At 40.8% G+C, this 12,336-nt stretch overlaps 1 protein-coding gene across 3 annotated transcripts in view; it reads left to right on the top strand.

The window, feature by feature from the left end:
* The first annotated feature begins 719 nt into the window (after nucleotides 1-719).
* tango2 (transport and golgi organization 2 homolog) overlaps nucleotides 720-12,336 on the top strand; it is a 34,107-nt gene continuing 22,490 nt past the window's right edge. For 2 of the 3 annotated variants that reach the window (XM_080432091.1, XM_080432093.1), the window contains exons 1-4: nucleotides 720-799; nucleotides 1,768-1,893; nucleotides 8,605-8,693; nucleotides 11,355-11,474. In XM_080432091.1, coding sequence (XP_080288217.1) covers nucleotides 1,838-1,893; nucleotides 8,605-8,693; nucleotides 11,355-11,474 — 265 coding nt within the window. In that variant the 5' untranslated portion in view covers nucleotides 720-799; nucleotides 1,768-1,837. The remainder of the gene's footprint in view (nucleotides 800-1,767; nucleotides 1,894-8,604; nucleotides 8,694-11,354; nucleotides 11,475-12,336) is intronic. The other variant, XM_080432092.1, reaches the window with a different exon arrangement.

Raw genomic sequence — 12,336 nt, forward strand, 5'->3', positions numbered from 1 at the left:
AATATTTGTTTTTTTCAAGTTATGGTTTCGTCCATCATAAAGAGTGTTTCAATAAATGTATTTATCTTTTGTACATGATTGGTTGACTCCATTCAGTATTGTGATTAGCTAGCAAGACACCGCCCACTTCACACAGGGTGTGATTTTTTACTTTACTGGAGTATTTCCAATTTCAGTACTTTTACTTCTGCTGCACTACATCTCAGAGGGAAATATTGTACTTTTACTCCACTACAATTATTTGAAAACTTTTTTAGTTACTTTTACTTTGCAGATTTTGATTATTATTACAAAACACACATGAACCACTTCAGCCCTATTTTCGGCCGTTTGAAAATAGCCAATCTACAAGCTCACAATGCGACACGGTGCGACGCATTGTGAGCTTGTAGATCGGATATTTTCAAAAGATTTTTATACATTTTGAACACTTTCAAACATTCTGCACGAGCACTTCCTACTTTTGGTACTTTGAGTACATTTATTTTTGATACCAATACTTTTGTACTTTTACTTAAGTAAATTTTGAATTCCGGACTCTTACTTGTAGAGTATTTCTACATTGCAATATTGATACTTTTACTTTGTAAAAAAGATATAGTAATTTTTCCACCACTGATATAGCTACATACCGGCTGATTGATTTCGAGGGACTGTGCCTTCAACCAGTGAGGGCAAACGGCTGCGGCGGTCGGAGTGTTAAATCGAGCCAACCCTATCTATCTGGACTGTGAGGGCACAGAGTGATCTAAACAACACAGACAGTGCGCTCTTGACAACAGCAAGTGGGAGACAGTGAGTAAGTACTCTTTGACAGTTGGTTAACAACATATAAACGTGCAAGATCACCTGCAAACAAACTCTGAAATGACTCAGTCTAGACAACAACTCACCCAAAGTGATTTGCGACATAATGTGATGCAAAGCCAGCCTCGTATTTATTGCCAGAGCCATTGGCATTTGCTAGCTGAGGTTAGAGATTGCTCGCTAGCTAGCTCTCGGATGGCATGGTTTTGTAATTGAACTATAACGCTATTACAATGTCATCTGCAGTGATATAACCAACGCAGTTGTTTTTCAGTTACAGTGGCATAGTCAATGTTAGTACTGAAACCAGCTTATTTTAACTGTCATCTTTCTTCATGAATGTTTGCGTGGGTCTGACTGATAACGCTGGATAGGATAGGCTAATGTTAGCAACTTCACAGGGTTCCCACAGTCATGAAATTCCTGGAAATATTTTTAAATGAGAAAAACTGTTTTTCTGGCCTGGAAAAGGTTAGGAATTAATCAAGTGTTTTGGAAAATGTTTGGATGTACATATTTTTTGGCTATTGGTATTGTTCATACAAACATGTCCCATACCAAAACCCGTCTAACATTATGTGAAATGTGTAACATACAACATAAAATGTAGAGCTGCATGTATACAGGACGTCACGTGACAAAAATAATAGATCTACAAGCTAACAACACGTTGCACTGTCTAGATTTGTTCTTTTTGTCACGTGACACCTTAACTCAACTCTGTCTTGGGGCATAGCACATTGGAGGAAGAGCCTCATTATTGCACAATATGATTGCAATAGGCCTGGAAATGGGGTAAAAAGTTATGGAAAAGTTTTGAAATTTCATTGGTAAAAATCTTTTGTGGTAACCCTGACTTCAGACAAACTTGATGATGAGTATAACACAGCAACTGTATGATATGGAACTGTAACTGATATGCTATTTATTTTCCTTTTATACCTTTATTTTCCTTTCCAGAAATGTTCAGCATGAGCATCCTTTGAAAGTGGACTGAGTGAGACCCTGTCTTCAATCCCTCAAAACCCCCATGTGTATCATCTTCTTCAAGTTTGACCCTCGGCCGGCATCCAAAAATGCCTACAGGTAACATGATCAACCCCTTTATCCTAACCTCACGTCTGTTAGTATGTTGGAAAGCAATTTGGCTAGAGTTATCTTAACACGTAGTACAACATTTCAGTTCAGTCCATGTTTATTTGAGTTGTGTGACTTGTTGAGTTGTGTCACCGTGGGACCTGGGAAAATCAACAAAACCTTGAAAATTGGTCATTGGCAGTGGTAGACTCTAGACAGTAAAACATTTTAAGTACATATTTTGAATATCTGTACTTGAGTATTAGTTTCATATGACGTTCGCTCCACAAATGCGGTGTACCTTTGACTCCACTACATCTCTAGGAAGGGACCCCCCCGGGACCCAAACTTACAAAAATACATTATGAATTAACCACTTAAGCTCTATTTCAAAAATAGTGAAAATAGCCAATCTACAAGCTCACAACATGTCGCTATGCGATAGGTTGTGATTGTAGATAGGTTACACATTTGTGAAGATTTGATTATTTCTTTTTATGGGGGAGGGTTCTACATTTCAATACAGCAATGCGTTGATATTAAAAAGGAAAACGTACTATGTAATTTGTACTTTTGAATACTTACGTATTTTTAAAAGCAAGTACTCCGGTACTTTAACTCAAATACAAATTTGACTGAGCAACTTCAACTTGTAGTTGAGTAATATTTGACAAGGAAATGGAATATCTTTACTTTGACTCTAGTACAGGGATTGATTACTTGAGTACCACTGGTCATTGGTCATTATTTTGAAGCACTTTTGTTCTGTTTGGTGAAGTATTTATGAAAATGGCTATTTCCATTGAGGCGTAGACTGTCACCACACTAGGTGACATGCACACAAGAAGGATGCAGCCTGTACATGTACTGTATAGTGTGGCTTACTAATATAGCTTAATCACTGAACTCCAGATTGTGAACACTAGAATGCACCAGAGCCATTGAGGTCGAAAGTTGTATTATTGAGATAGTTGAGGTCAATGAGGGGACAGAAATACTGTCATGTGGTTCATGTATTGTGAGTGTTTGGAAATACAAACAATAGTGTATGGAGCTATTGGTTGCCCAATGGCAAGCGTTACACATTCTTGTTGTTCTTGTTGTTATCCCTAAGAACACCAAAACAAACTATATATATATATATATATATATATATATAGTTGGTTTTGGCAATAAATGATTGAATATGAATATTCTTCATTTACATGATCTGCCATTGCTGTAAAATAATTGGCCAGACGGAGTGAACAGAGATGATGCAACCCTTTCTATCTCAAAATGGCTCTGGTATGCACACTTTGTATCCGCATAGCTAAAGATTGGAGAGGAAGGTCACGCAGTTATTAGACTATTGTTGCGTGTAATCATTCAGCAGGTTCCAGGTATTGCTCAAGAACACATTGACAGGAAACATGGGCTTGTGGGATATTTTCCATTACAGGATAATTCACATCACACATACTAATTCCGTTATTAGAGCCGGTGATTATTTGCATGCTATAGCTACACTGTTCAGGAATGAAAGATAATTGGATATTGTGGAACTGAGCTTTAGCTTTGGTCAAGGGCAGATCCTTTGATTGCCAGCATACTGGGTGAATATCCCCAAAGACTCCTATTGTTACTGTATTCACTCATATCTGATAATCGTCTTAGCTAGCACCACATCAATGCTGAACAAACTATAGTGGGAAAAAAGCATTTCATGGACATTGCATGTGACCTTCCTCCTCGCAGTGAATGCCACTTTCTTTCAGTGGGCAGGCAGCAGTGCAGACCTGTGGACTAAGTGCTGTCAATGTGACTTAGGGCGTGATGTCAAACTCGGCTTATTATAATCCCCCCTGGGCTTGTGAATGAGCATTGTACTTGGCCCTAGTCCATCTATGTTGTTCCATTTTGCTAGCCTGGGCCAGCCAAAGGAGATCACAGGTGTATTTGCACACCGACTCAGTCGGACCTGAACCCCCAGAGAGGTGAACTCTCCTGCTGTACCCTAACACTGTTGAAAAGATGTTAAATCTGACCTCTATCCCTCACGAACAGTTCCCTTGTGCTGCAATAAAATCCAAAAGGATAGACTAAATGGGTTTAAGATGAGATTTATTGAAGGGACAAGAAACTTAAAAAGAGGGACTCTGGTCAAATCCACAATACTTGTGGGTTTGGCTCACAAGTATTTGGAAATAATTTCTCAGCCAAATGTTGGTATATTTTAGTAGTAGCTAGGGGGATTTTCAACTGTACTGGACAATTTAATAGCTAGTCACTGTGGTGTATTAAATATATTGACTCAAATTTGACTGGTGTAAACCACTGGAACTAACTGAAAAATAATTGGATTATGTTAGAAATAAAAAGTGACAAAGCATCGTGAATAACAATGAAAGCTTCATGCTCAGCATCGCATTTAGAATGAGAATGGCTTTTGGCTTTATTCAAATCTCTTGAGGGAGATCTGTATCATAATGTGCCATCAGTCAACAAACATTCTGTATGTTGGCAGCTGCAACCTAAAGTGCTGTAGTGCATGAAAGTAGCATTAAATACGGTACATAGTAGATTAGAATTGACACAAAATAATTATATTCAGTCTGTTTTGAACAAAATGCCGCAAATCATGAACACAGCGTCTGATTTTTCACAACTTTTGCATGCACATTCGCACTACGTTGAGGAACAAATGCCACCCTTTTAACATTGCCCTATTATAGCGCCACCAGGAGGCAGATTTTTGCAAAACATTATTTTAAATATTGCTCCTACAAATTTTGTTCAGACATCACGCAAATCGGTAGACATTATCTCTATAGTCAAGTGATCAAGACGGATCTTTCCGATTTTTCATATTCCGTCCTGATTGGCGAATTCCGAACATTGTTGACCCACAATAACCTACCTGACCTGGCGGAGACCTGTGCTTCGAGGAGCACTTTTTCTAGTTAATGGATAAGTTTGTCTCTACAAAAGTGGTGAATCTCAGAGCCATGCACACCATGGGAACAAGCTTTTTATCATTAACCTTTGAAGCACAGAGGTTGACCCCTCCGATTAGGTCAATTTGATCTGCTTGCTCTTATCCGGATCCTCATTCTTGTCCCTCTCTTTGAGATGAATGAGTGGGGACACTGTAGCTAAGCTCAGGGGAAATAAACAATCTTTTCCAACCTGCACCCCACCACATGCCCCGAATAAAGACGTTGGTGGATCATTTTATATCATATCACAACAACATTTGACCTTGAGTGTGGTAAACAACATGTTCGGGCAGTTGCGTGCGTGCGTGCGTGCGTGCGTGCGTGCGTGCGTGCGTGTGGCTAATGCAAATGGCTAGGCTGATAATAGGAGTACCGTTTGAATTCCTGATTAAAGAAAATAAGATCTGAATAATCCTTGACTGCTTGGGAATTTGCACAATTGTACAGCAGTTGACTACAAAGGTTGTGAATTTCTTTTGATTGTAATTGTGTCTTATTTTGGCTGCTGCAGCCTTTTAGCTTAAATTGGCTTGCTTAGGTAACCGGTGGTCTCTGTATTATAGCTCTACTGAAATAGAAAATACCCGCTTGCTGCTTGGTACAGAAGGACATGCCCAGAGATGGCGTAGTAGTGGTTAAAACCCTGGGCACTTGTACTTGACCAGGATCGACCTCATCACTATTCTTTAAGTCTCTGTTGTTCTGTTCCCTCCGTACTAAGTTGTGAAAGTAAATCATTTTTTAAAGATGACAAGGTCGTGCATAAGGTTGCAACCATCGATTATCTTCTTTGCGATTATTCTATTGATTGGTTCTTAGATGAGTCAAATATAATTGAGAAGCTCTTTAAAAAAATATGTATATATCACCGTAATAAACGCTTCATATTTGGGCATGCCTCCCATTTAATGGAAGAATCTGGAGAGGAGTAGTGCTGATGTAATTGTCATTGTGTGTTGTCCTTTTGTTATTTTGTGATTGTCTTGTAATGTTTATATGTAATTGTCCATTTTGTTTTCTGTAATGTAATGTAGTAATGTTGTAATGTTGTTTGGAAAAAGAAAAATTCAATAAATATATTGTTAAATAAAAAAATCACACCCAGTGTGAAGTGAGCGGTGCTATTTATGAGTTATTAATTTCATCATGCATCTCGGTAGCCAATCACAGCACGTCCTGCGAAGTTTGAAGTTAATTTCATCATGTGTCTCGCACAGCACGTCCTGCAAAGCTTAGCCTATGGGCGTCGCAGCGAAAGACAAATTTTCACGGCGGAAAGAAAAACTTTCACCACGGATGGGTCCTAAACCCTCTTATAGGAGCGGTTGCACCGCTCAAAAATGGACGAGACAAATAGACGGGTACAACGGGACGGTATTGCAAAACCAGGTGTTGCATGCATTCCAAACTTACAAACATTGTTCTCGACTTATGTCTTGTGCGGTCCCCAAGTAGGCCGGTCCCCAGTCTAGTATGATAAATATGCAAAGCTGCATGCAAGGGGGACCTTTGCTAAGCCTGTGACGTTAATTCAGTTTCAGCGTCACCCAGCTGATGGCTGCTTGCATGTATGCCAGTGCGCGATTATTTTCTTAGAGAAAGTGCAAATGAAAATTTCACATGAACATAAGGCTGTTTTGGTATCTCTCTGGCACGAGTACAGCATTAGCCAAGTTTATTGTCGCATCACACTTGACATTTTCAGGTGTAAAGAAGTGGGCGAAATCATTTTTTTCATACAAACTCCATCATTTGTAGTTTTCAGAAAAGGGAAGTAGAGATAGAGCAAGGAAAACAAGGATAGAAACCTGTCAAATAATCAAATGTTCCTGATATGAGTAGAGTGAAAGTGAAAGTTTTTGGAAGTAATACTTTTTCCTCTTCACTGGCTCATTCAGTCTCTCCTTACCTGCACTCTCCCTGCCAGCATTCATCTGTGAAACAATCCGTCAGTTCTTCAAAGTGACCGTTGGCAGCTGGATGCACATTAATTAGTCAGAATTAGAAGTGCTTGGTAGGTGTATGGGAGGCACACTTCTATTTCTTCCAGAGCGAATGGTACGGTACGGTACGGTATGGAACGGTAATGCAGATATGCTCTCTGGATCTGATGGGGTATGATTAGCCATCCTAGTACTTGGTCCATAATTTTACAGTCAAGAATGACACACACACATACACATACAGGTACTAGCTCTAACTTGATCAGAGAATTAATCATCATCTACTATTTTACACTTAATTCTGCATAGAGCAGATAACCGGGCTAAATATGTGACGGTACTAGTTTGAACAGTGTGATTCATAATACACAGTGACTGAGAGATAATGGGGAAGGCACTAATAAGTATTGCACTGTTGCTTCATGAAATAACTGACAGTAGTGCCAAGCTAGTAAAAGCCTCCAGAGATTAACATCAAACACAGTATTAGGGACAGCCCCACAGCATGAGGGCGCCCGGTGTGTGGCACTGAGTAATGACTGGATGCTGTGATGGTTATGGTTTTAGCACAGCGTTGGGTGTGTCAGACTTAAAGATCCCTATGTAAGGGGATTTACGTGTAAATTAGATCACACTGGTATCCCAGATAATATAGCTGTGGTTGTAAAATTGGCTATGGTATATTTCTATGTATGTGAAGCACTTTGTGAGCCATCTCTGTGAGAAGTGCTATATAAATAAAATTTACTTACTTACTTACTTATGGTAAATATTCAGGAGAAGAGTTCTGGTGGTGTTTTAATTAATCTACAGTGTCACACTATTTCTATCGCAGTCGATTTGTTAAAGACAGTGGACAGACATAGGGAAAGACTGAGAGGGCGAGAGGGCGTCGGGAGTTGAAACAAAGTGTCTTAAGTCAGTCTATACTTATACTTATCTAGTTTTTCACAAATTCCCTGTTCCGTCACCTCGTCTCCACTCTGATCCACTTCCCTTCGGCCATCATCAAAGAGTGCTCCCTCCTTCTCCTTCCAGCGTTTTCTTCCTGTTGACGCTATTGAAAAACACTCTGCTTGATGCTGCCTGGCAGCATCCAAGTACCCTATGAAACTTGGAAGGAATCAAGACTTGCAACACAAAGCAGCAACAGCAGAGCCCAAAAACACCATCATTGGTGTCAACAATCTATCAATCTTTGGCTGACTGCCAAACTCATTACCACCATGTTGACCACAATCAGCTGTCCAGATCCTATAGGGAGGATGCTGGTCCAACAGGGAGAAGAATGTGGGATCAAGTGCACCTGCTCCCCCTTGTGTTTTATAGCGGTATCATAGTTTTGGATTGACTTGTAAATGAGTGTGGGAGAGGTGGAATAAGGATGATGGATTAGCCCAATTCAGATGTAATATTTGTAGTATCTTGTATGTATCCTGTCTTTATAGCTGCAGTAAGAATTTACTGGCAGACAGGGAACAGAATAATCTCCAAGGATGACACTAGGATGTCACAATCAAGCAACCAACAGCAATGGTGAAGATAGCACGCAAACAATAGACCTATAATAATGGCTTGGAAGAAGGTGGCCACATGTTTGTTCATTGCTTGACCGTCTGGGTCTGACTAGTGGCAGGTAGAAAGGAGAGGTAGGGGAGTGGAGGTGTCCTTTTGAGGTAGGGGAAAAAACATTGACCGCCCTCTCCAAACACCTGCATCGATCATGTCGAGGGAATTGATAAAACGATAATCACCCGCACCCACCCACACACCTTTCTGTTCTGCTGTCTCTTTCTCAGGCTTATATTGGCTGCGAACAGAGATGAGTTCTACAACAGGCCATCCAAAGCCGCTGACTTCTGGGCCAATAACACTGAGATTCTCAGCGGTGAGTAGTTCTTTGTGTTATCTTCACCTATTTTGACATTTTGCTTTCAGTTGTGTGGTTTATTTAGTGTATTTGCACAGACAAGGTAGAAAGAAGTAAAGTGATGATGATGAGTGGGTAAGAGAGTGAGTATGTTAACGGTGTATCACAAAGGGTTCCCATCAACTAGGCAGAGTATCAGCATCTTAACCACACAAAGGTGTGTACACTAAACCTGATTTTGAGAAGCTTATCCTGTGAGACTGAATATTGTTTGGACAGTTTGACCCTTGTATTTAATATTAGTTAATGGTAATGTTGGTGATCTACATATGAATTAAAGCATATTCTGCTGTTGTACATGTAAGTAGGTTGGAGGGTCGCATTGTAACGTGGGAGTCTTATCCCCGTTACAATGCGCTGAGGAAGACTATCCTGTCGAAACGTTGTTTTCTGTATTCTAATAAGTACATTTTGCCTTGTGACTGCGAGCTGTGCGGCCACCTCCTTTTTAACTACCTGCGATTTGAACCTGTGTCTCCCAAACTTTCACCACTCTTTCAAGACCGAATCCCTGCTTGGAATTATTGATTTTATGAGCTTCAGGCAGTACTATATTACTTTACATTATGGTCATTTAGCAGACGCTTTTATCCAAAGCGACTTACAATAAGTGCATTCAACATAGGTAGGGAACGAAACTACTAATCACCAGAATTATTAAGTTATTATTATTTAGTTAGTTAGTTAGTTATTATTACTACCATGGTCTAAATATCTCAAAGGAAGGGAATACCATCACAGTATATTGAATTACCATACTCAAAAATTATAGTTCTGGATTTCAGCTTTACACATTGAGTTAGCAAGTACTGGTTTTGATTCCGTAAAAGTCTGCTCCATTTGCTTTCAGAATGTCTATTCTCCTTTTCCCCACCGCACAGTAAACTACCCTTTAATTGACTGATGCTCAGCAGTCTGATACGTAACACGTCTACGCCTTAGAAATCCATCATCTCCTTTTCCTGTTGAAGAAGGAAACGCAAGAGATGGCCTCGGCTTGCTCACCCGTCTCCTCTGCCAGGGGTCAGGACTACAGCAGTACGGCCTTTAATTGATGGCTGCTTTTATGTGGTGTGACAGAAATAAATAGCCATGGCTTATCTCAGAGACAAGGGCAGAGAGAGCAGTGCCGGTGGTGATGTGAGGTCTGAAGGATACCGCATAAGGAGAGTGGAAGTATAGCTACAGTATAGCTCACAGAGTGAGTTGGAGTTGCCCCGTTGCTACTCCCTGAGCAATAAAGCGGACTACAGACTGTAAGTCAGGAGGTCAGTCAGGTGAAAAGTGTGACAAACTTGCTGAATACAGTTCTCCACACACCGCACAGACAGTTGGCTGGTATGGTGCTAAATTTAGAGCTTGATATTCGCTTACAAGAACAAATGTATGAGCATGCCCACAAGCTTAACTAACAATTTGTGAAAGGGCCCCCGCCTCCCTCCTTGCCAGGCTAAACAGCCAATCGGAGAGCTCTACCCCCCTCTCTGCCCCCATCTCCGCCACCCCGCTGCTATCAACGGGCAACAACAGACTGAGCTGGCTCAGTCTGCAGGTGACGCTTCACTACAACTGATGACCATGTCATAACCATGTACACGCTGCAAACACTGCAACAGATTTTCGGCCACAGACGATTTCCAACATTTATCTAGCCTGGTAAACCCTCCCTCCGGAAATCTCAATTCCATTTCATTTCAGGAGTGAGTCTGGCATGATCCGCCTTTCTGCAATATTGGCTCTGTATGCCAAACGGCCGGGCCTATCAGCGTCGTCGCTCATTGTTCTGTGATTGACAGCTTACGTTGGCCAATCAGGTGGCGAGTTCGAGTGAGCCCAAAACACGAACGGCAGCCATCTTTTTCTTGTGCGGCCAATTCTCCGCTATTTTTTTACTTCAAAAAGCTCTCTAACTTCTATTTTGAGGCACGGAATTTACTTATAAGATATCGTTTGGATAGAATTTAGTTGTTTAACTTCATATATGTGGTCAATTAATCATGACAAAGCCTATTTAAAAAAAAAAAATTAGAGAACCGGTAGGGGCGGGCAGTGACACCATTGTACCCGAAAAAGGCAACCCATTTTGGGTATGGCTGTCTCAAAAGTCCCGTCGCGTCACATTAAGACTGGTGAACTGCTGATTGGCTGAAGGGGAAAAATTATCATTGGCTGAAGGGGTTGTCAGTCAACGGTATTACTCCCGCCCAACTCCAGCACAGCCAATATTGCAGACAGGCGGATCAGGCCAGACTCACTCCTGAAATGAAATGGAATTGAGATTTCCGGAGGGAGGGTTTACCAGGCTAACATTTATCAACGCCGACGTCGCACTGGTGTGTGGGGGCTGTAAGACCGCCCTTGATCAAATTTGATGAAGGTTTTCTATGATTAAAAAAACTAGCTAATCCTGAAGTATTAGCGTAAGTTTATTTTCAAACCACTTGATTTTTAGTTTCATATACACATTTTACAAAACTACCATCTACTAAATTAATTAAAGGTGATTAAGCTGAGACGGTTAATTCCTGTCTCAGCTTAATCACTATGTGCTTTGCCCTGGAAGTCGTTATGTATTATATACAGTATAAGCCATATTTTTTTATCATTCTGCATTTCCAGGACTTGACCTGGAATACGGCAAAGAAGGAGGCTCATGGCTAGGAATCACCAAGAGGGGCAAGTTGGCCGCTATTACCAACTACCTAGAAGGACGGGCCAACCCTGAGGCACAAGGGCGAGGTGAGGGGACAAGTTACCCCAAGAATCATCACTACTGTATGTCTTAAAGAGCATAATGTTAACCTGCATCTCTGTTTTTACATTATGCATTACCTGTCATGTTAATCCTGAGTGACTTTGAATTGAATTAATCAATAGTTGAGTTTCAACTCAACCTCGGCATTACAAAAAGATGAGAGAGCTATGATCCAGTAGACTTGTTCTAAAGCCTCCCTCTATGTTCAAAGACAGATTTGTATCAGAAACAGAAACGTCATCGGTCAAGAACATTTGCACATACTGCTGGAAGGACCTATGACCAAACCTGAACCTTCCAATTTCCTGTCGACCGCTCGCTCTACCTCTCGAGCGACTGCCACCCCTACAGTGTAGAGGAGGGCGATAAAGTAAAAACGATTTATATGTAGAAAATCTTTATGATCAATCAGTGTAAATGAGCTGCCTTGAGCATTTTCACTAGTTCTGCAAGAAGTGAAGGTGTTGTCAGGTTTGACTGGCCTCATTTAGGCGCATCCTCGCAGATGCTCACCACAGATGTTTCTTTACCTCAGGGACTCGCGTCTTTGTGTTAGAGCAGCTTTCTAATTTGTTTGCTTTCCCTCAAGGTTTCAAGGCCACATTTTTCAATGTCTCGTTGTTGTTGTTGTTTTTTACAGATGTAGGAAAACTAAGAGGTAGACACGGGAGACATTACTGAATGCATAATGTACAGTCTAACAACTTTAAAACAAGATTTTTTTGAAGCGTGGGCAGTGTTCTCTCTTTGCCGTTTTCTATGTAAATCAAGACTGATTAGGTTGCAGATTGAAAGCAGAGAAGGTATTAGCAGGATTTGACGTGAGCCCTGAAATCGAGGCCATGT

Source organism: Gymnoscopelus braueri (genome assembly GCF_963280865.1).
Source record: "Gymnoscopelus braueri genome assembly, chromosome: 7".
NCBI lineage: Eukaryota > Metazoa > Chordata > Actinopteri > Myctophiformes > Myctophidae > Gymnoscopelus > Gymnoscopelus braueri.